At 41.0% G+C, this 26,137-nt stretch overlaps 1 protein-coding gene across 1 annotated transcript in view; it reads right to left on the reverse strand.

Annotated features, from left to right (window-relative positions):
• Nucleotides 1–13,088: 13,088 nt before the first annotated feature.
• Nucleotides 13,089–26,137, reverse strand: part of LOC122790470 (vomeronasal type-2 receptor 26-like) — a 44,561-nt gene continuing 31,512 nt past the window's right edge. The window contains exon 2 of the mRNA XM_044058011.1: nt 13,089–14,085. Coding sequence (XP_043913946.1) covers nt 13,169–13,924 — 756 coding nt within the window. The 5' untranslated portion in view covers nt 13,925–14,085 and the 3' untranslated portion in view covers nt 13,089–13,168. The remainder of the gene's footprint in view (nt 14,086–26,137) is intronic.

Raw genomic sequence — 26,137 nt, forward strand, 5'->3', positions numbered from 1 at the left:
TAGTTGACTGTTCTCTGTAATGGTAGTTTATGCGTGTGTGAGATATGTACTGTGTGTGTAGCTGTTAACCTGCCTATTCTTCTGCAAGATTGATATTCTGAGCATAATCTGTACTCCTGTGAAAGCCACCTGTTGTACTACTGTACTTTATCATACTCACAGAATCAATGGCACAGTTGTGGCCACTGGCAATCACTGTCATATTTTTGCAGGTCCCTCTGGAGTGACAGCAAGGCAGCCAATCCATGCTGGTGAGTGTCTAATAACAATACTATTGCTAATGACATGTACATGTCATATGGAGGTGTAGTGTGTGCAGTGGCTTTCTGAGTATTGGTAGAGGTGGTGATTTTGTCACCCTCCAGGAGATGTCATGCATGGTGCATGAGGTCATAGAAAGCACCATTGGTGCACTCCTCAGCCAGATGGAGAAGATGCTCATCCAAATGCTGAGTAAAGGAAAATATCATACACTTCAACAGCAAGTTGTAGAAGGGGACAGGGATGACTTTCCTGAGGGTGAAGACTACATTCTCACTGTCTCCATGCTTGACGGGCATTGGCGTCTGATGACCCCTCCCTATCCTCAATCACAATGTCCCCCAACCTGTTGTGTCCTTCACCATCCCTATGTCTTGTCATGTTTGTCCTGTTTGTCTGGAGCTATCCTACTTACCTGACCCTGAAATACATATATCCCTTACCCAGCATTCCTTTCTTACTGCAATAAAAACAAAAAAATGGGCACCTGTCCCCCCCAAAAAATATTGCTCCATACATTGCTCTCCACTTCATAAAAGTGTCTTCTCAACACACTTGATTCAGTCCAATTGGCTTTACAACATTACTGCATTGTTAAAAACTTCAGAAACATGTTCAACTTTGAAAAAACAACAAAATGGCAGCGAACTGTAAAAATTCACCCAAGCTGTTTTATTGTGTTAGCGCTTTCGTTCAAACAATTACATGAATTTCTTCAGACAACAAATACCCAAGATTCCAAGCTATATATAAAATAATCAATTAAGCTAATAATCAATTAGGCTTTGAAAATTCAAGTACTTTATTAGAAAGCTTTTTTAAAGCCATCTAAGCAAAAGTTTAAATGTATATGTCTACATAAAAAATCAGTTATAAGCATCACTTCATTCTGCTTCATAAAAACTAGTGCAATAAACTAAGAACACTACATTTTTATATACTTAAAATTTAACAATATATACAGAACATTAGATAAAAAACATATATTGTTTTTCCACAATATAAACCAAAATGTTTTTTTTTATGTAGACATATACATTTAAACATTTACTTAGATGGCTTTAAAAAAGCTTTCAAATCAAGTTCTTGAATTTTCAAAGTCTAATTGATTATTAGCTTAATTGATTATTTCATATATAGCTTGGAATCTTGGGTATTTGTTGTCTGAAGAAGTTCATTTAATTGTTTGAATGAAAGCACTAACACAATAAAACAGCTTGGGTGAATTTTTATAGTTCACTACCATTACTGCATTGCTGTCACCTATTTTTTGCTGAGGGGCAGTCCAAATTCATGCAATATTCTATCCATGCTCATTTCACACTGCTGAAGAAGTGAGTAGCTATGGTTCTTTCCCAAATCCCTCCTGCACATTTCCATATTGCTTTCCATTTGTTCTTCCCCCTGCTTGCTCTCCATTTCACCACTTTCCTATCTACCCCATTTTCACACCTTTAAGCTGGTCAAATAAGAGAGTCACACAACACACACACACACACACACACACACACACACACACACACACACACACACACAAACATATTAAATTCCAGATGAAGCCCTTCTTGTTTTGTCATCTGCATTTGCACAGAGTTTGGCATCGCACAACATAGAAGAGTGATGGTGGATAACTCTTCACATCCTATGGCATGGTGCAGTTATCTCCAAGCAATGCTGCTTAAACCCACTGCGCTAAGGAAACACACAGCTAAAGTACAATAAAGGTATTCATATTAAAATGTAATATAAATTTATTCAGACTGCTGAATGTATAAATATGCAAATCCATATATGTACTGTTGACATAAACTGAGGAGTGTTTTTATGCAGTACTTCAGTGTAGTCAGTCCATCACATGTGCAAAATTATCACTTGCAATTGTTTAACTACATCATGAATACATATTAAAAAAAAACTAAATTGAGCTGGATTAAAGCCCTGTATCATCTGTGCAAAAAATAAGAACTTACTGCTGTTACATCTGCTGCCACAGAGACAGATAGACAGTAGGTGTTTTCCTTCCACTCAGTACTGTCCAAAGTGCTGACTGCCTGGCCTCTCCATTTAGCATGAAAGCAAGTCAGAAGAACTGTTATATTTTTTTTAATGAAGCAGAGACCTACAATTGCTGATCACTTAACCACTTGCAAATGGGGAAAGAAGTATAAATACTTTTTTAACATCATAAAAGTTATGATATAACATTTCCAATATGAACTACTTATGAACACCATAATATCTTTTAGATATTTCTACCAAGCCAATATGGATAGGTACTGCTCAAGTTCAAGTTGTAATCATTTAATGTGTATTTCACATGAGCAAACACTTTGCCATCAATCACAGAAATCATCATTGGTGGTGCCCTATGGAAAGTGCTGATTAGCATATATTGCTTATGTTTATTGCCCAGTTAGTCTTCATCCCATTAAAATCCATGTAAAATACATTTTACTGACAAAACACATCTTTACATTCAGTCATGTATGTCTTGTACCCATGCACTTGAAAATTGGTATGTTAGTACTAGTTCCCAAATGTCACCTACACTACAGGAATAAGTAGCACAACTGTAGTGTTACATCATTAAAACCTTTATACTAACAATAGACATTCTGATTGTTTTATACATGTATTAATATGGACAGTAATTCTTCACAGATTTGAACACTGTATATATATATTTGAATCCACGCTAGTCACAAAACATGTGTGGGTCTGTATGTGACAATAGGTGTGTAATGTACACAACCATACTGAGAAAAAGCTGTATATGTCTCAGTTCTTCAACATGCATTCCTGACAGCTTTTCTGCATCTATCTTGAGAAACTGTCTTTTAAAGTATACCTGCACATTGGAAACACAACAGAAAATACAAACTCCACACTATGCATACCACTCTGATAACAGGATGTTACCCTCATCATATAATGATGATGGCATCACATAAAAAGACCACTATGACAAGGCAAAAACATACTTTGTTGTATTGCAATCATTAACTACTATGTTTTGAAGATGAGAACAAAGTACTTACATGTGTGTTAAAGTCCTCCAGCAGCCAAATTATGTGTGTGTCTCTATGTATATGTACGTGTGTGTGCATAGTAAGAGGGACATCAGTTTGTATCCTACTATCATCAATCCAGTTACATCTAGAACTAATATCTTGATAGTTGTACATGCTTACCCAGCCATTTGATATCGGCCTCTCAACATCTTCTCACAAACACCCAATGATGATGTCATCCACTATAAATTGCCTAGTAGCAGTACAAAAGTCAGACTTGAGCTGTGGTGCTTGTGATAAGTAGTGAGTTCTCTCACTGCTGTAGCTAGTTAGGTAGGAGTTCTAATCTCACTGGAGTCAAGTGTGTGTGTGTGTGTGTGTGTGTGTGTGTGTGTGTGTGTGTGTGTGTGTGTGTGTGTGTGTGTGTGTGTGTGTGTGTGTGTGTGTGTGTGTGTGTGTGTGTGTGTGTGTGTGTGTGTGTGTGTGTGTGTGTGTGTGTGTGTGTGTGTGTGTGTGTGTAGCCAGAAGAGCATAAGTCTGTATCCTACCGTCAGCAATCCAGTCCTATGCTCAACACATAATTTTGACAGTTGTACATGACTACACAGCCATTTCTTACAAGCCTCCCAACATCTTCTTGCAAAAATCCATTGAGGATGTCATCTACTTTAAATTGTCCAGCAGCAGTACACAAGTCAGATTTGTGCCATGGTGCTAGCATTACATACTGAGTTGTCTAGCTGGTGTACCTAGTTAGGTAGAGGTCCTAATTTCACTGCAGTCAACTGGTGTGTGTTTGTCTAGTCAGAAGAGTGTAAGTCTGTATCCTACTGTCAGCAATCCAATCACACAGAGAAGAAATAATTTTGCCAGTAGTCCATGACTACCCAGCAATTTCATACAGGCCTCCAAACATCTTCGCACAAACATTCAGCGAAGATGTCATCCACTATAAATTGTCCAACAGCAATGTAAAGGTCAGACTTGTATCATGGTGCTTGCAATAAGTACTGAGTTCTCAACCTGTTATAACTAATTAGGTAAGGGTTCTAATCTCACTCTAGTCAACTGGTGTGTGTATGTGTTGTTAGAACAACACGAGCCTGTATCCTACTATCAGCAATGCAGTTCCATGGAAAAGAAATATTTTAACAGTCACACATGCCTACACATCCCTTTCATACAGGCATCACAACATCAGCTCATAAACATACACTGCTAACATCATCAGCTGTGGTCTGACACTACAAAAGGCAGACTCATGCTGTGATGCTAACATTAAGTACTTTGTTCTGTAGATAGATAGGGGTTCTGCTCTCACTGTAGTCAGCTGGTGTGTGTGTGTGTGTGTGTGTGTGTGTGTGTGTGTGTGTGTGTGTGTGTGTGTGTGTGTGCGTGTGTGTCTTTGTGTTCACTTGGTTCACATTCAAGAGACCATTTCAGAACAGCATGTGAGACACTCCTACTGCCATGTTCTTCTCAACAGACACTGCTGATGTACACTGCTGATATCATCAGCTATAAGCACTGTCTGACACTAAGAAAGGCAGACTTGTGCTGTGGCACTTGAGTTAAATACTGTGCTCTGTAGATTGGTGTTCTATTGTCACTGCAGTCAACCGGTTTGTGTATGCATTCAACAATCAGTATGGTGATGATTCTAGAATGGCATGTGACTCCACAGCTATGTCAGACACTCCTTAGAACATCTTCTTGTAACATACCTGATCATATTGTCAGAGTGCATGTTATACATCCTGTATAATATGTACTCTGACAATATTCAAGAGAAGCTTGTGCTGTGGCAGTAATATCAAGTACTGTGTTCTCAAGCTTCTTCACCTAGATATATAGGGGTTCTAATCTAACAGCAGGCAGCTTAAATGTGTATGCATGTAAATATTATCTGAGACCATTTCACACCAAGATGTGACTCCACAACTATGTCATACACTCCTGCCAACATATTCCTGTCAGCATACGATGTTGCTATCATACTCCATAAAGTGCAATGTGACAGTGTTAATGTCAGACATATGTGGCGGTGCTAGTGTTGCATTGCACTGCATTCATCCTCTATACCTATACAGGTGTAATTTTCAAATCAGACTCAGTCTACTGCTGTGTGTGGTTGGAGGTACATTATGGCCATTGTGTGATCATTTGAATCACTTTTCATTTCAGTAACCACCTAGGAGAACTTTTAATGTAGCCACATGCATTCACCATCCTCATTTTTCCTCTGGCCACCTGACATCCTTCCAGTAGAGGAGTGGAGGATGTCCTCATGTCAAATATACATGAAGCACAGTCCTTCCATGAGCCACTGCAAGCCATCTCCAGAACCCTGTGTATGTGACTACTAATTCTGTCATGGTGTGGTGCACATGTCACATATAAACAGTGGCAGTATGCAATGAAATCTAACAAATACACACATAAGCACACCGTTCATATGTTCATAGGTAGGTAGTAGGCTATTGGCACTAGGGCCTATATATAAGCCTAGCCAAAAGGTACCCTGGCTTTTGCCACCCAGGAAAATGATTGTTCTGTGCCTCTGTCAAGCAGAGTCACAGAAGTGATCCCCGGGGTGAATTTCTTATCTCCCATCCAATCATCAAGATTTTTCTTGAAGAGAGCTAATGAGGAGCTTTGTTTGATATAGATAGGTAGTTTGTTCCAGAGTATGGGAAGTCTCTGGGACAGGAATCTATCCCTCCAGCATGTTCTGTTTATTGTGATTACAAGGTTTAGGTCCCTAGAGTGTGTAGCTTGGAGGGATTGGGATTTCTTTAAGTGGAGCATGTCCAACAGCTCTGGGTTTGACATAGCTTTGTATGTTAGGCAGGGATTTCCTCTGAGTAGGCGATATGCGACGGAGTAAAGCTAGAGTTTTTTGAGACTGTCTGCGTAGGGCATCTGTTTGAGGCCAGTAATCCTCTTTGTGAGGTAGTTCTGTGGCCTTTCCAGTTGTTGTAGATGCCTTGTGAGGTACATACCAAAAGGGGCGTTGTACTCTATAATGAGTCTAATGAGTGATGAGTAGAGGGGAACAATGACCTCTTTCTTTCCTGGATGAGAAACCTTTTGTGATGAGGTGTGCCACATAGAAGTATTTCCTGACTACTGCGGTGATGTGATCATCAAAGGAAAGACTACTGTCTACCTGTGTTCCAAGGCCTCTTATCACACTTTTGGTGTTAAGTAGACTACCACCTATGTGGTAGTTCATGGGTACAGAGTTTTTACCAAAAGGTATGACAATGCACTTTTTGACACTGAGCTTGAGGCCATGGTTTTGACACCAGTCATCGGTCTCAGTGAGGCCCTTTTGTAGAATGTCAACATAGTTAGGAGTTTTGATTATGGCTCTTAGTTTGCAGTCATCTGAAAACTTCATTAGCCAAAGACCTTCTGTGTTAGCCTGTACTTCAGAGAAGTAGATACCAAACAGAAAAGTACCCAGGACTGAACACTGTGATACTCCACTTGTCACTGGTCTGAAGTTGGATTTGGAGTCTGCTACTTTCACAGTGTGGGTTTTGTCAGTGAGCCAGTTGGCAACCCATCTTGTGACATAGGGATTTATACCCAGTTTAGTGAGTTTATCTATACTTCCAGAGTGGGGGATGGTTTCAAAAGCCTTGCTGAGATCTAGATAGGCTGTGTGAATCACCTTATTCTCATCTACGGCTTTGGTGACCTTTTCAAAGAAGTCTATCAGGTTTAGGAGAGATGATCTGCCTTTTACAAGCTCAAACTGGGTGGGGTCCAGAGTTTGGAGAGTACCAATATCATTGTTTATAAGTTCCATGAGGATACCTTCCATAGCCTGGCAGACCAGGCTCGTCAGGCTAAAGGGGTGGTAGTTCCCGGGGTCCATGGTGAGTCCCCCTTTGTGGAGTGGGATAGCCTTTGCTGTTTGCCATTCAGTGGGCACAAAGCCTGAGGTGAGGCTATGATTGAACATGGTACTTAGGTGGGGTGTCAGTTCATTCTGTAGTTCATGTAGAACGCAGTTTGGGATTTTGTCAGGTCCCATGGATGCTGTGTTCTTGGCTTTGTAGAGTGTGGTTTTTATCTATGCAGCCGTGATTATAGGAACTTTGCATTCTTCCGGTATAGAGATGGGCCCTTTAGGGGCTGAGAGGGGGGTAACTAGGGAATTCCTCCAATCATGGGATTTTACTCTTTTTTACAACAGTTTCTTTCTTCTGTTGTAGAGTTTGTTTATGGTAGGAGACCTCCAGATTGGCTTCCTTTTTTGGAGGATACCATCTTGGTTCTGTTAGAGATTGTAGGCAGACAGATACTGGATCCCCTTAAAATGACACCTGAAGCTTAGCCAATTGTTGAAGTCAATCATTTGGTCCTTGTACTGTGGTATCATTCTAGGTGATGGCCGGATGCTACTCAGGGCTAGGGTCATATCTGCCTGGGCTACAAGATCAGACAGCTCCTCCATGTCTCTTTTCATGTAGTCCAGGGAGGTACATCTCAGATTATTCACACCAACATGAATAATGGCAGTGTCATATTTGTACTTGTTTAGGAGTGACCTGAGTGCATGCATTATGTGGCAGATCCTGGCACCTGACCGGCAGCTGACAGTAACTTTCTCCTTGTTTAGCCTGGTGAGTGGAACATCAGTGTGACTGACTATAGAGTCACCTATGACTAGAGTGTTGGGTATGTTGTTATGCCTTATGAGCTGTGTTTGAGTGGCACACTGGGTTTGTGGGATATGTGTCATTTGGGTTGTGTTGGGGGGTGGATGTTGCTTGTGCTTCTGCTTTGGAGGTCCCTATTGCTTGGGCAGATTTTTATTGAGAGCCTCCGTGAATGTAGTCTTATTATCTGCCATCATATAGATATAAGGAGTTTGTTCTAAATATATAAGAATAGCTAGAATTTTATGTGATGTTGGTCACTAGCTTAATAATGTCCTATGACCCTATGAACATGTGACATGTCAACGTTGCTGTCATTAACATGTGCTATGTTGAGGTGTAGATGTACAGTATGCCTACACGAGGGTAGTACAGTCTGTGATGTGAGCTAATATATTGTTGGCTGGTGCTGCCACTTCATTGCATGCTCCTTCTATAACAGCTGTAGTAATATGCCTCCTGAAAACTGTTGACATGGTATGATAAACTTTTATGCAAATTGTTGCCTTATTAAGACTTGTTGTTGTAGTGCAGCAGCTCAACATTCTATGCAGTTCTCATTCAACCATCACAGTGACACTTGCAGTATGTCACAGGTGTACATGTGTCTACCTACCATCATTAAATGATCGGTGACAGATATCAAATATCAATATAACTTATACTGATTACATGGGCACATAAGTCTTGTTTCATCCACATGTTGTAATGCTGTGATATACACAAAAATATTGCATGTTTTGATTCAACTGCAACCTTATGGAATTCATTGTAATGTGCAGTTGTGCTGCTATCCTAAGGATTATTGAGGTGGTCAACTATACCACTGTGTGACTAATAGCAACTGTGCCAGGAAATGCTCTGTATGAGCCACAAACCACTGATTTGTAATGTGTCCTTATACGGCATGAGGCTGCTTAAACACAGCTTTCCCATGAAACACATATAGACATATGTTGTGCAATTGATATAATTATATGACATTCATAGAGTTGTATGACTGTGTGAACAGCACCAGTGTGTGACATGTGATGCATGACCAAGGCTGTATTTGGAGGTGTTTTCACAATGCTTTTATTTCAATAAATATGACATGTTAAGGGGAATACATCACTAAGCACACAGCTGTTTGTGGATGGCAGTAGCCAAACTCAACCAGAGAAAACAGACAATCCACTAGGTGACAGTTAGTCTCACATCACCCCCCACCCCCCATCACCACTGGCCATCAGCCAAAGTATATATGCAAACATTACTCAGTTTATCTTCTCAGGAGAGCAGCTCATCGGTGTACCCTCTACAGCTAATAACACAGAATCAATGGGCCTTTGCAACATCTCAGGTTGCCTATAGCATGACTTAAAACCTGACCTTGTAGACACAGTTGGATTCCTACTTCAATGCCACCTCCAGACAGCCTATGTTCTTGTAGAAGGGCATACAGCAACAGTCATCTGTCTGACTTGGGATGGGGGGTGGCAGCACCTGATACATGGAGTTATAGACCCATGCTCCTGACTCTCTTCATCTGTGAGGCAGACCAGTGAGTCATTATAAATCTTATCAAAAAGGACACGGGTAATCTCCTGACTGTGTATCAAACCTATGTTTGATTTGTAAAGGCTACATCATGTCTGTTATATCTGTTTGATGTCTTCCAGAAGATCACCAAGGGCATGCATGAGGAAAACACTGTCATCCTATGCAACTTGTCCTGGCCAAGGCATTTAACACAAATCCACACTCAGGTATTACAGAGAAAATTACTCAAGTGGGCCTAAACACCTACATCACCAAGTGGGTAGGCAAATGGATCACATATATTACACATAGTGTTGAAGTGTGTGAAGCTATCTCTATCTAGAGTTCAATGACCATGACCAGGGCCGTACCTCAGGATTCTGTCCTAGACCCTTTTCTGTTCATTATTTAAGTCTCAGAAGTCAAGACTAACTTACACATCCTTTGTCTAACCAGCTTTGTGGACGACTGAAAATTGTGGACAATCAGTGAAGTCTAGATTCGTACTGGTATAATGCACACAGTATTAACACACAGAGGATTGTTTCCAGAGCCATGGAGATGGAGACACAGCTGATGAACAAAAATCATGGGAGGATTAGTTCTTTTATAAAAGCAAATAGACAAACTAATTACAGTACAGACAGCACACCACTATGAGCCAACTAAGTGGAATGTGGCTAATCCCTTGTATGTAGCACAACTCCTGAGTATGTGCAGGACATCCACATCAAAGGGCATTATAGTCCAATTGTTCACAGCCATCATCACACCAATAATTGCACACAATGCACCCTTTTGCATGTACCTTCCAACAGGTCTACTTAAAAAGACCGAAAACTCACTTACTCAAAGATGATATGACTGAAATGAAAACACTGAATCTTCAGTTAACTGAATCCACACAACACCAACAATTTACCCAGGGAAAGGAAGCATTTGGCCAGCAATCTCAGGAAACCACACGGAAGCACTCAAAACCCACACAAATGGGGGACTTTGCTCCCACAGCCCCCCCAATGTGGGAGCTGTGCCCCTCACACCCCCCTAACTAATTATACCAACTCTGAGACTGCACTACAGTGGGGAAAATGGCAAACTTTCAAATGCTGGCTGACCGCTTCCTTTCCCTGGGTAAATTGTCAGTTATATGAGGAGTCATTAAAATGATGATTCAGTATTGTTGTCTTGTTCTTTTTGTTTTTGGGTAAGTGGGCTTTCTGACTTTTCAAGTAGACCCCCTTCAAACACATATTCCAGGGATAATTTACTCAAGTGTATCATTTTTTTCACAGTGAGCTCCCACACATCTTATTGGCTATACCTTAGTATTCTTTTGGAGGCATAACCATTAGGAGTTGACAGTGCAAAGCTCCCTTCAAGGTGTTATGCAAGATGCATATGTAATACGTGTGCAAACCTGTCAACTAGCCAAATTTGCTTATAATTTAAACTACAAGTGTAACAGTGTCTGTCTTAACACCTCCAACAGGTGTTAATTTTTGAGGAAGGTATGCTTGATTCCCCTTACAGAGTAGTGACAAATCATTACCGTTGTACAAATTGTGTTCATGCAAAACATGTATAATAACTTACAATCACATATTTTATGTCAATGACACAGATTAATGGTGGTATTATTCTGATATTGTCCATGATTGTGCATTCTTCTCTACTTTTCAACTTGAAACTGTTGCTATGTGTCCCACTTAGATGAGACCTATGTTGACACTGCATTCGTATTCAAGCAACTCATTTTGCACATCTTGATAATATGCACCTACCCCCATTATATATACTGTCCTTGATACCAGTCATCTCCATTGATATGTGACCTTGTGTGACAGTCACATAATATACAATAACTGTAATGATATGACTTTACGCACACAGGAGGTGTAAACAGCAGCATGTATTGTATCGTGTTGTATTGTATGTGATTACTGTTGATGTTGGAGCTGTCTTGTCTTCTGGTGTACGTAGATTGACATGCCCTTATCTGCTCTACATTGCCATGTTTCACTTGTCCTCCACCTTTGTCTTCATTCCTACCTTTCATGTGTGTGGCCCTTTTCAATACACACTTCTGCAGAATAATTATTTATACAGCAGTCTATGTACACTTGCCGATCACCACCAAAACTTTATTTAAGTATTGCTAAAATAGGTTTGCACAGTACTCTGCACTGACTACATTTTCCTATAATGTGCTAGAACTTTATTCATTGCATTATATTAAACCCTGGTAGTCATTGTGGCTGTCCACGCAATCCCACAGAACTAGTTTGTCCATAGGTAAACATGTATGCAGGTGTTCATGCTGTTACCCTGGTAGTCATTGTGGCTGTCGTGTTCATGCTGTTACCCTGGTAGTCATTGTGGCTGTCTCCCACAGAACTAGTTTGTCCATAGGTAAACATGTATGCAGGTGTTCATGCTGTTACCCTGGTAGTCATTGTGGCTGTCCACGCAATCCCACAGAACTAGTTTGCCCATAGGTAAACATGTATGCAGGTGTTCATGCTGTTACCCTGGTAGTCATTGTGGCTGTCCACGCAATCCCACAGAACTAGTTTGCCCATAGGTAAACATGTATGCAGGTGTTCATGCTGTTTGATATGGTTTACTGCTGCACTTGTATCCATGTAAGCTTAATGCATGGCATGCATATGCAATTAGCACTGCTGCTCATTGTGTAAACACGTAGTTTATTAAATCCCCAGGAAAAAGTTATTTTATGTCATATGGGTTATATGGAATGAAAGAATAAATGAAAGTATGTTGGTAAATGGATTTTAGCAACAATATTAAGTAAAACCAGATGGTAGTTACAGAAAAAGGAGTGGGGGTCTAATAGGGATGAAAATTTACTATGATTATAAGGAAATGATGAATATGACAAAATATGTTTACCTTATGAAAAGGATGACAAATGCTACTAAATCCATCACTGAAATTATTAATATATGCCATTCTTTCCCATGGGCAAACATAAAGAAAAGACCAGAAATGGCAACCTGCATCCCTCTATAAGGAGGTAATTTAAAGAAATGGACCTTTCTTCAATTAGGACAAGAAAAAAAAGACATATATCGACCAGTATGCCAGGATCTCTTCTCCCTAACTACCATAAAACTGAAGATGTTGATGGTAGAAAAACGTATCTATCAGCATTCACTTTTCATCATTTTTGTGCTATTTGCTGATGAATTTATCTACACTGTTGCATAAGAACAATTACAATATTTATTGTTTTATTTTATATATCAAAATTCTAAATAAACCCATCAACAAATACATTAACAAACCACCATTTCATCAAATTTTAATTTACATTTGACAAATTTCCTTTCAAATGCATTTATCTCATGCAAATCAGTGAAGACAACCTGGCATGCAGAACATAAAGTCCATGCTGTTACATCTAAATGATCAATTCAGCAAGTTTTAATTTTGTTTATTTTTTTTTTCTGAATTGTTTCAGCATGCAGTGACTTCATTTGCCAGTAATCAAGCCATAATTATAGAAGTAAAACATGCTCTGGGTCCCTCCTCACTTGCATGACTTTATTTGAATGTGCAGAATGGTAGATGTGAATTTGATCCATAATATATCTGTCAAAAGGACATCTGTGCCAAAAAAGACTCAAGCCCAAAATGTCACTTTTTCATCCATTTTATGTTTTATCTCTTAAATAGTCATTATATTCTACTGCTGATTTGTTGTTTACCCATAAGGTATTCTCTGGTGTTCATTTCAGGGTGCATTACAATTATATAGCATTTTGGGATGAAAATACAACTGAGTATGCCAGCACTAGAAGATGTTATAGCAAATACCTCAACAGCAACCATATATTTTCCTTTTGTGCTGACATATGCAGGAATGAAGACAAGCCAAACACTAACAAAAATAAGCATACTGAATGTAATATGTCTGGCTTCGTTAAAGTTGTCAGGTAGGTTCCTAGCTAAGAAAGCAACCACAAAGCTTACCAAGGCCAGAAATCCCATGTATCCCAACATGCACCAAAAAGCAAGTAATGAACACTCATTGCATTCAATTATTATTTTCCCAGTATTCCTTGGCATCACAATATCAAGAAATGGGGAAGAAATAGACAACCAAGTAACACATATTATAAACTGAATGACAGAACAAATAACTACAACACAGTATGGAAGCCTATGGCCTACCCATTTCTTTAGGTTGCTGTTTGGTTTTGTTGCATTAAAAGCAATCATGACTGTGATAGTTTTAGCCAAAATGCATGATACAGAAAGGACAAAGCTCATGCCAAAAGCACTCTGGCGAACCAAGCAAACTTCTCTAGTAGGATAGCCAATAAACAGCAATGAGCTTAGGTAACATGGGATAAGAGCGAACAGCAGAAGGTAGCTGAGCTCTTGGTTGTTAGCTTTTACAAGTGGAGTATTGTGATTTCGAATGAATATCATTAATACAGAGAATGTTATCAATGAGCAAAAAACAGATGAGCCAGCTAATGTTCCTCCTAATAGTTCTTCAAATGACAGGAACTCAAGAAATCTGTCAATGCATGTGTCTTGTTTCTCATTTGACCACTGATTACTTCGGCATTTTAGACACTCACTGGAATCTAGAATACAGAATATTTCAAATGAAAAAGGATATTAAAAACTTATATTTAAGATGTCAAGGTGCCTTATAACAAATATGCATTATTTTACTGCACTTCTTAAAATCATTGGTGATACTCTGTCAAATGCATTTGAATTTACTCATTGGCTGACTTATTAAACAATGCTGGGAAGCACTAAACACACACTTCTCAATAGTTCTCTTTACATCTGTTTATTTAGTCATTCTCCCATAACCTACTTCATCTACTTTTGGGTCACAGGGTATCTGGAGACTATCCTAGTATTCAGAGGGTGCAAGGCAGTGAAATTAATCCTGAATAAACCATTGCAGGATGCCAACAGACACACACACACACACACACACACACACACACACACACACACACACACACACACACACACACACACACACACACACACAGAAAACATGCACACAAAACATGCATCTCAAGGTAATCTGGAGGACTGCCAGTTCACTTACAGCACATTTTTGGCACACAGCAGGAAACCAGAGCACCCACTGAAAACCCATGCAGACCATATCTCTCAGCTGTCCAGATTTTCACAGAATGTCCAGAATTTTTTGCCTCATATTTTTGGTTTGTTCGTCATAAAATTTGTAGTTTTCAGGAAAATCACTGCTGACTGACTCACTAAATAATGCCATACATTTGAGTTTTCAACTTTTATATCCTTCAGAAAATGCAAGCTAACACTAAAGCTGTTATTCTAACAACTTTCTATGTTTTTAAGAGCATTGTTTAAAGTCTGTCCTTATTTTTGGGCTTTTGTTCCCCAATTATTTAAGGCTTTATCCAGATTTCTTACACTAAGAGGTTGAATGCTATGATGCAGACACAGGAGGGACATGCAAACTCTGGACAGAAAGCACCCCATCTTAGAGCCAAATTTGAGAGCCAAAGGCTGTTTGGCAGTAAAGCTAAGTGCTGCATAATTTTGATGTAGAATGGCATTGGTGACATGCAAACTGTATTAGAAGTTTGTACTTATTTGCAGAACTTATGAGGCAAAAAAAATACAAATAATAGTGGACTACACCATTTCAAGGAATATATAAGGTTACTGTAATGTAAAGACAAAATCAGTTTACATAGCTTAGTCTGAGGATGTACAGATTTTCTGAAAAACATATAGGAATCATAGATGACACTTCTAAGCAAATGAATCTTAGGTCCAGAGAAATATAACTGGATCTCAATCAAAGGAACAGAAAGCCGATTGTTGAATTTTCTGCATGACTGAAAAGAGAATTTCAGGAAATCTGTACATGGCCATGATGTTGATGCAGTGGTATAGTCTGTATTAGTAATGCACATAAACACCAAACGGAATATGGGTATTGGAATAACAATAGCTAGGACTCTGTGGCCCTAAGATACACATCCAACATGAAAGACAGAAAGACTCTGATGGACTATCTGTATATACTACTAATGATAAAGTGTTATAGTCAATAAGATAACAGTATATACTGAAACATTATGGCTGTGGTGGTGCAGTGGTTAGCATTGTCACCTCCCAGCAACAGGTTCTCTGATTTGATTCTTGGCTGAGGTGCCTTCTATGCAGAGTTTGTATGTCCTCCCTGCAGTCATGTGGGTTTCCTTCGGGTGCTCTGGTTTCCTCCCACATTCCAAAGACATGCAGTAGGTGGACTGGACACTCTAAATTGGCTGTAAGTAATAGAGTGTGTGCACGAGTGAGTGGTGTGAATGAATTACTGTGGCAGGGCTAGCCACCTGTCAGCGTAAAGCTTGGCTTGAGATGACAGTCACTGTGGAAGTGACACCCTGACCCCAGATGCAAAATGGGGAAAAGGGATGAGAATGGATGGATATGCACTGAAACATTAAGTAGACCTAAATTGGATAAGAAGATAAACTGAAGAGTGACCTAGAGGGTCACAATGAGGGAAACGTGGAAAGAAAAGGATAGAATATGCATAAGTTGTGTTAGCATATTCATCATATCAGTAAATGCTGTATAAAGGAATCAGTACAGAAGAACAAACATTTCAGCTGGGGATCAGCCACAGACACATGTCAGTCCTTTGATCAGCAGCTGGGCATCCTTAAAGGTGCATAACTGCAACCTCAATCTGCACATGTTAGAAGAAACCTGAAGCATTGTGCCCATCTCTATTTTCAATATTGCCATATTGCCCAGAAGTGGTATACACAGTCTGCAATAAAATACTATTGGGAAAATTAAAATGGCTGACAATTCAAAACAGAATTGGAAAGAATAGAATAAATATGTACCCGTGAATAATGGTATGAAGTAGTAGGTTCTAGACACAAAATTGGGTCGTTACTGCTTTCCTTTTCTTTGAATGAGGAAGTGACATCCACTTGGACAATGATGTTGAATGTACCTGAACATTTACATGTCAAAAGAGACATTATACACAATGGATGGCCTAGTGAGGGATGAGTAAAGGGAAACAATGGCATCTCTGGATCTAGAAACAACCCCTTTGTTTATGAGCTGCACAGTATAGAAGGCCTTCCTTACCACAGTGGACACATGCTGGCCAAAATTTAGGTCACTGTCCACATAAGTTTCCAAATCCTGAACTATTGAGTCAACTTTCAGGCATGTGTTGTCAATGTGGTAGTTCCCAGGGGGAGTTGATTTTCCAGTGTATATATAATAATACTGATTAAACTTAAAAATAGCTGATTTCTTGAAGGTATTACTACTAACCTGTCCTACCTCATTTTAAATACCTCCCCCTGTTCCAAGCAGGGGTGTAAAATGTCCACTCAACCTTTTCTTTGTAACTTCTTTGAGAATGTTCCCCACATAACTCACAGGATAGCCCCTATTTTCTAGCATATCTCCCAGGATGTTCATCTGTGTGATAAACTTTTCTTGTTCGGAAATCATCCTAGCCAGTCTAACCCCCTGTCCCTTTACCAATGCCTTCTTTTGGTGTAGGGGATGACAGCTATCAAAATGTAAAAAGCTATTTGAGAATGTGGGTTTCCGGAAGATGATGGAGTTGAACTGTCATTTAACAGGGTCTTTTTCCATGTTTATATCTAAGTAATGGACAGAAGATTCAGTAATCAAATGGGTAAATGTATTTTTATAATATTAAGAATATTATTCAACACAATTAGAAAATATTCAGCATTGATGCAGACCAGGTACAGTTAGTAGGACCAACCAGATTGTAGTATAAAAAACATGTTGGAGAGAAAAAAACAGGGTCTGGATAAAGGTGTAGGTATGGTTAAATGTGGATACTGTTTACAGTGCCAGCACATTCAAGAAGGGAAAGACATTTTGATCCCTAACTATGGGAAACATATTGTAAAAGGCAAAATGTCATGTAACAGCAAAGGCGTGGTGTATTTGGCTCTATGCTTAAAATGTTCTTGTTACTACATTGGCAAAACAAAAAATGCATTACGGAGTAGGATTTATCAGCTTTATTATGATATTAATAGGAAGAATGAAAAAATTGCATTACCAATCCATATTAATGTCAATGAAGAATATAGCTTTAAGTTTGTTCTTATTGAACAAATTAATTTAGGAGAAAAAGGGGGACCCTTGAATGACTTCCTGGAATTAGCAGAACTGAAATGGCAAATTAAAACAAATGCAACAATGAGCCCAGGACTAAACAGTGCTGTGTCCATCAGTTCTGTTTTAAGATTGAAAGCATAACTTTTTTTTCTATAAAGAAGGTTTTAATATGGCAAACTGTTTTTAAGAGTGTTCACATGTGCATGTGAAGTTACTGGGCCAGATTCACGAAGGCTTGCATGGAGTCTAAGAGTAGAGTAAGACTCCATGCAGCCAACATGTCTGCTGAGTGATCCAGGAACAGCCGGCAGGGGCGTGCAAGAGAGCTCCTAAAATTACTCTTACATGGACAGGGCTAGGTTATGCAAATTACCTCATTTGCTGCTGAAAGTTATGCAAATTAGGTAAATTTGTGATCCAGGAAACCCTAACCTGTCCAAGTAAGAGTAGTGTTATTTGTAGTAATGTACTCCATTGTCAACTGAGTACCGTTCTGCAAATAGCAAAACAGAGCCGTGACAGCTCCAAATAAAGTATGCATCCAGTTGAGGAAGCATGCCAATGGCCAAATATACGGCCATTGGCAATTCTTCCCGTTGCAAAATAAAAAAAAAATATTTTTTTTTACCTCGATCTCCGAAGTTTAAGCATAGCGTTGCATCGCGCAAAAGTGCTGAGCTGTAAAAACCATGAAAAAAAAATAAAAGCCACAAATAGGGATATTACTCTAAATATTCAACTGCCATGCAAGTGAATGGCAGGCTGAAGACAACATGGCTACTGAGTAGAGGTTGCTAAGGGGGGAAGCTCAGTCTAAGTGATGTAACCAAGCATTAGTAGGCAATCCTATGCAAATGAGGGTAAGGATAGTGAATCCCAATTTTACATGGCATATGAGCAAATACGGTGGAGTGGAAGAGTAGGATAAGGGGAGTATCAGAGTAGAAGATAGGTGACATCATGAGGGGGGTATGTATGAAAGAATGTAAGCTCATTGGAGCAGAGTGGCATGTGTTTGCTGTCAGTTACCCATCACTGGAAGAGGAGTGTCAACAGGTATCCTAGCTAAAGTCAAGAAATTGAAGGTGTATGCCGTGGATAACACTAAAGTTTCTTGTAGAAGTGCCTGCAACATGTATGCATGCGTGTGTGCGCCTGTAAAACCGGGTAAGACTGTGTGCGTGCATGTGCGCCTGTGTGCACGTGTTTAAGCCAGAGTAAGCAAGTGTAAGCTTGTTGAAATCTGTGTAAGCGCGTTTGCGCCTGTGTGTGCGTTCAAGCAGGAGTCAGCAAGTATTAGGCCGTGTAAGCATGTGTGTGCGCTTGTGAGCTGGTGTGCACCTGTTTGCGCTTGTTTGCGCGGCGCTGCCCCCTGTGGAAACAGAAAGGGAAAAGGAAGCACAACAAATAGTAGGAAGTTAACCAAGGAGAACTATCAGATCTAGCAGGTGAAAACAATCAGAATCAGCCAATTACACAGGCAGTACACTAGCCCAGCCCAGCCCAGCACTTAAAACTCTGCAAACAACTTTCCACTATGTTTTTCTCAGAGACACTGCAACACTGCAGTAAGCTAATAGAAGTGAAAACTGAAAAAGCTTTACTGAGACAAAGAAATGTTAGGGGCTGCCATTGCTGTTATAAGGCGACATATGCAACATGCTGAGGGTGGTGACAATGCAAACACTGTGGAGCAGCCCACAGTGAGGAGATGTGGAAGAGTGTACAGGCCCAGGGTAACCTACCAGGGGCTACATGAGCTGGAGATAGTGGAGCACTATAGAGTGGACAGAGACCTCATGCAGCAAATTGTTGAGCTATGCAGGCCATGCCTCACACACAGAACCAACAGAGGGGAACCCATCCCAGTGGAAACCAAGGTATGTGTTGGCCTAAGAATACTAGCAACAGGTGCCTTCCAGAGACCAACTGGTGATATGATGGGGATTTTACAGGCATCAGCATCCAGGGTACTGCACCAGTTCCTGAATGCCATGTCAGCACATGTCAGTAATCATGTATATTTCCCCAATTCCCATGAGGTATTGGCCAGCAATATGCGTCTTTTCCATCAAATAGCGGAATGCCCTGAGGTAGTGGGTGCAATAGACTGCATGCACATATGCATCAAAGCACCAGCTGGTGAGCGGGGTAAGGCCTACTTTAACTGCAAGGGTTTCCCCTCCATCAACTGCCAGGTTGTGTGTGTGATGCCCAGGACATAATAATGAATGTGTGTGCTGGCTGCCCTGGAAGCTACCATGATTCCCATATCTGGCATCTGACCATTTGCCAATGGGGACATCCCTCATGGTCACCTAGTGGGGGATGCTGGATATGCACTGGAGCCGTGGCTGATGACACCCATCAGAAATGCACACACACCTGAACAGGAACACCATAATGAGGCACACGCACAAACATGAAATGTAATTGAGCATGTGTTTGGGCTGCTGAAGTCACGGTTCCAGTGCCTGGACACATCTGGTGGAGCCTTGCATTACTCACCAACTACATGTACCCAAATAGTCATGGTATGTGCTATGCTACATAATATGATCCTGTGAAAACAGCTGCAGCAGGAGCAGCATAGGGCCGGGCCAAACAGCCCCCCACCATTTCCAAGGCCATCACAGGCAGAGCGTGACTCAGGAGGAACAACCTGAGCCTGCCCCAGTAGGCAGAAGGAGGCATGCCCAGTATGCTTTGGCCTTGGCAAAGAGGCAACGCATAGCACATACACTGGCTCAGTAGGAACCCTGGAAATTATACCTCTCTCTGAATTGCACATATAGTAAAAGGGATGCCTAACTTGACACTACCTGTTTTCAAACATGTATAGAGTGTACTATGTGCATCCAACATAGGCAGCCCTGCAGCACCACCTGAGGCATGATTGCCATCTTTTAAGCAATATAAAGCAGTGCTACACAGCTTTTACCACTATTTAGTATATGTAAACAAAATTGCACACACTAAGTAGCACAACTTTGGGCAACGTTGAGCAATATTCGGCAATGTTCAACAATGTTGGTTAATGTTGAGCAAGTTTGGTCAAAGTTGGGCATAGCTGAGCAAAAGCAGGTAAACATGGTCATATTTGCTTTATTGTTCTTTAAGCAGTCTGGTCTGCCCAGTATGAAAATATAAAGCAGTGATAGTCCTCGAACCCAGGATCCTGTGCACTATAGTCACACTACTGAACCACTAAACCATGACAGTATTTCACTAGTCAGCCTGTATGAAGAAATGTTGATAAGTCTATGCAAAGTGTCTCATGGAAACCCTGCAGGCACAGCATAATCCCTGTAGAGTTATGACACAAAGGTGAGCCCTGTAGTAAAAATACAATTTGATTTACAACACACATATAGTATAAATGTTAATATTGGGCGTGTTCACACAAGTCAACAAATGTAGTGGATTTCACACAGCAACATACTGAAAGGTCGCACTGGGCATGCTCACAGACTTGAATAAATGAGGCAAATGTCAGGCAACAACATATTGAATGGCCAAACTGGGCATGCTCACACACTTAGGCCATGTCTGAATATAGCAGTGGGCCACACATATCTGGCAGTTGCATGTGTTAACCCAGGAACCTCTCACAATTCACCAGTCCTGACTTGTGCACACAGTGATATGACAACAGACACATATATAATATATTGGAACTCTGTCATAATCAAATATGTACTACAGATACTTAGGTTGTTCATAGAAAGTGGAAAAGCAAAGAAAATAAAAAACCCAAAATCAGTATCTGCAATAAACAATGTGCACTCCAAACACTATCCAATCCAGGTTATGGAAAGATTATCTGCGAAGGAGTCCATACAGAACCATGACACTTCCTTCAGCTATGTCATAAATAGCAATGTACACTCATATATGTCCTGAGTCAGGGCCAACTGTAAATGACTGACAATGCCAACATACTGTCAGACAGGCCCATACATACATACCTACCTCCCACTGACAAAAGGCCCTATCATCATACCAGGAGATATCACATGTAGAATGGGTAAACAGCTCCTTCCAAAGCTGAAAACATGGCATCAATTGGATTACATTGTGTCCCTATATGTGTCATAAGTGAACTGCAGAACAAACAGACCCTGCACCTGAACAGTCTGTGGAGCCTCACCCTCTCTACAGGATATGAAACTGTTGAATGGGTCACAGCAACATATGGCGCACTACACAAGTGTTGGTGCACAACAGACCATGTGAACTAAAGTCTTATAAGCTTAAGAAGTCTGATCTGCAAGGCCATGGAGTCCATCATGATTGAAGTCAGAAATAGAGCTATTGGAAGCCTATAAACACACAACCCTGCCAACTTTGGTTTGGTCATGGGCAGATCATGGTTCCCAAACCTGCTAGACTGTTTGCAAGGCAGCCACCCAGGACATACATCAATGAAATGAGCTACACACATCCTACATACACTTTGAATAGCCCTTTTCCAACATCTCAGACACATGTCGTATCCACAAAATCAACAACCTGTGCATAAATATGTATTGCCATCAGATGGATTGGCAACTGGGCCACAGATAGATCACACAAGGTAAGAATTGTGGAGTCCTGTTCAAGCTGGTAACACCTGCTGTCCCCCATGGCTCAGTCCTGGGATTGCATAAAACTTAGTGCACACACATTACCATGTCTAGTCTGATGATGTCAGCATCCTACAAATATAGCAGTGGAAATGAAAACTCCCAGTAAAGCATATAGCGTCATGTTAATGCGTATCTCTCCAGTATCAGAACATAGTTAGGTAGGGATTTGAATCCTGCAATTGTTGAGTGTGTGTGTGTGTGGGGGGGGTGTATGTTTCTGTGTGATTTCCTTTGAGAAGAGTGTCCGTTTTGGAGACTAGGAAAACACCTTAAAAGTGGTATATTCCTCTTTGGCAAGTCTGATGATGTCAGCATCCTACAAATATAGCATTGGAAATAAAAACTCCCAGTAAAGCATATAGCACATTGTGTTAATGTGTATCTCTCTAGTATCATAACATAGGTAGGGGTTTGAATCCTGCAATTGCTGAGTGTGTGTGAGGGGGATGTATGTTTCTGTGTGATTTCCTTTGAGAGGAGTACCCTTTTTGGAGACTAGGAAAACACCTTAAAAGTGGTATATTCCTCTTTGGCAAGTCTGATGATGTCAGCATCCTACAAATATAGCATTGGAAATAAAAACTCCCAATAAAGCATCTAGCGTGGTGTGTTAATGCGTATCTCTCTAGTGTCATAACATAGTTAGGTAGGGGTTTGAATCCTGCAATTGTTGAGTGTGTAATACTGTTGGTCAATGTGTTGTGGGTTTAGTTTTTACTACTGTATAACAACAGTATGTGCATTGCACACTTCAGGTATCTGTGTGGCAAATACATATATGTACATGTGACCTCAATTAGTTCATAGGTGTGAAGCCTGCTTTCTACATGAAAACATCTGTTACCTTTGACAGGTTGTGCTGCTGCTTCTCAGACCTTTGGTCATATATGTATGTTTGTGACAAGGCCAGCCACTGTAGTGATCTGTGGCCTAGGTCATCTGTGTCACACACACCCATGACAGTTTCTATAGAATAGTGTGAGTGAGGGTTCATGCCTGGGGTATATTTCAGACATGTTCAAACACAACAAAGTCTGTCAATAATGGACATTCATTATAGGTGTACAACAACTTTGTGGATATGCATACAGACCCCTTATTGTTTATGTGATACACCGAGGGACTTCAGAATACCTACGGAAATGTGAATACCAAAGGACAGATGACATAACACTTGGCTGTATGTACACATCGGTACCCATTCTACATGTTGGGGGCTACTACCTATGAGGTACTGTCAGGATACTATGTTTAGTAAATGTGGATGACTATGCTATATTTGGCTTATAACTTTACAGCATGGGATGGACAACAGGTATCTGTCTGTATGATACCCTTGTGGAAGATAATTGTCTCATCCGGAGAATGCATTGTAGGCCACTGTATGCATTTCCAGATGTGGACGGACATATCCCTAGTGTGTTTGCTTGTACCTAAGAGGGCTATATGCCAAACAGGAGTGATCCCAGGAATGGGTGGCAGTCAATACTATTGGTTACTGGTATAGTATAGTACCGAGAGGATCCAAATGCTACTGCGATTCCTACATCTGTGTGTCAGTTATCAAGACATCATCTAACGATTGGTTATAGTCAGGCTGTTGAGGTTGTTTATACTACCAGAATGCAAACCAATGACAGATAGTAACAGTATCACCCACAGTATAGTGTCAAACCATGTCATACACACATGTGTACCCAAGTTAAAACATGTGTATTAAAATGCATACTGGCCACCAGTAGAAACTATGAAGTGTTGACACTGTGTAATACAGGGCATGTCACCCTTCCCATGTGTCCATTATGCATGTACACGCAGACAGTGCACCTCCACCATGTTCACAAATGTACACCTGTAAATCTGTACTGCACACATCACACACATACTGTCCACTCACCAACACATGCTGCCAAAACTACACACATCAGCTAAGTGGCACATGGTTGGACAATACATTTTTGGAAATAACACTGTTGTAAACAATACTACATTGATTATCATAGCTTTAATGCATCATCCCTGCTCAGATATACCTACAAGGATATCAGTACACTGTACTGTTGACAACATGCTAACATTGCTACACTGCTATAAGATCACCCTGTGCATCAGCACCATGTTAGCCTGTTCCCGCATCAATGTTACAGATGACAGGAGGTGGCACAATTTCATCATATGCACAGGGTGTGTTCTTGGTTTGCCAGAGCCCGACATTGACCCATCCAACTGACATGTATGTGTTTGTGTGTGTGTGAGGGACAACAGTACAGCATGGGTCAATGTTGATGTAATGTGTGTGTGTATGTGTTAGCCCTAGGTGTTTGGTTTATGTGTGTGTGTCTGCATGCACACAGTTCCACCATGTGGCTGCCATATATGGGAGGTTGTGGGACAGCCACAGACTGCACCTGCCAGGCTGTACAGATCACCGTCTCTGGCCACGGACACAGTACCTGTGTCTGACAGGGGTGCAATGGAAAGTATTGGGTACTAAGCCAGACTGGGTAATATCATCAGAGGCAGAGGGATGTTGACTGGACCCATGTCCCTGTTGGGACTGGCCAGAGCCACGTGCACATGGTCTTCTATGATGGTGTATTGACAGCCCAGCCCCAGCATTTCTGGGGCTGGTACTGCCACTACAGGAGCGGCTGTGACTTGTGTGTCATCTGCGGCGACTGCCAGCTGATGATGTTGCTGGCATATGTCCACATCGATGTCTCGGCCATCCTGCACTGTCCTGGCACATGGACATGACATTGCGGAGGACATCTAATGTCTCCCCCCAACGTCTATCAATGACCTCAGTGTAGTGACGGATGGCACGGGCAAGGTCACGGATACTGTCATTGATAGCGGTGTTATGGGCCTTCTGTGCCCTCAGTCCCTGTCTGGTGTACCATTCCATACGTGCCTGTGCCTGCATTACAGCCCAGTACATACCTGAGGTTGTAAGACCTGTGGGGGCACATCTGCCAGGGGCATTATGACCAGCAGTGCTCCCACAAGAATCCCTGGACATCCACCTATGTGGTACCATTCCAGGAATCTGGGTATGGCTGCTGTGAGGGGATGCATGTGCCATAGATACCACACTATCCTGGTCAATGCCTACTGTATGCTGTCCCTCAGCTAAGGCCATTGGTGATGAGGGATGTATTGGCAGTATGAATGTGCACATAGATGGTGTGGAAAGCTGTGTACTGTCGATTGGTGGACCAATGACAGACCCTGTCAAACCTGCCTGTGCCACAACACATGTATCATCATTTCCACTATTTGTGGCAGTGTCTTCAGGTTCTCTACTGCACTCAACCAACACAACCTCAGCACCTGTGAGAGGAAGACAGGAAACACACTTTACAATCTGTACCTGATGTTAGCACACATGCACACATGCACACATGAACACATGCACACATGCACACATGAACACATGAACACATGAACACATGCACACATGCACACATGAACACATGAACACATGCACACATGCACACATGAACACATGCACACATGCACACATTAACACATTAACACATGCACACATGCACACATGAACACATGCACACATGCACACATGCACACATGAACACATTAACACATGCACACATGCACTCATGAACACATGAACACAAATACACTACTCACTAAAGTAGACACACACACACACACACACACACACACACACACACAAACACACCACCACCAGCAATCCAGAACATACCCATTACTGGTTGATGGTGGAGTACAGTATCACAAGCCAAAGAGTCCTATGACATGTGTCAGCATGCAAGATGTGTGTTGCTCAACAGCATGCAGTGTGAGTGTAGAGAGTCCTTATTAATAACAGTATACATGT

The sequence above is a fragment of the Protopterus annectens genome, chromosome 16.part0 (assembly GCF_019279795.1).
Source record: "Protopterus annectens isolate FY-2018-M chromosome 16.part0, PAN1.0, whole genome shotgun sequence".
NCBI classification, from domain to species: Eukaryota; Metazoa; Chordata; order Ceratodontiformes; family Protopteridae; genus Protopterus; species Protopterus annectens.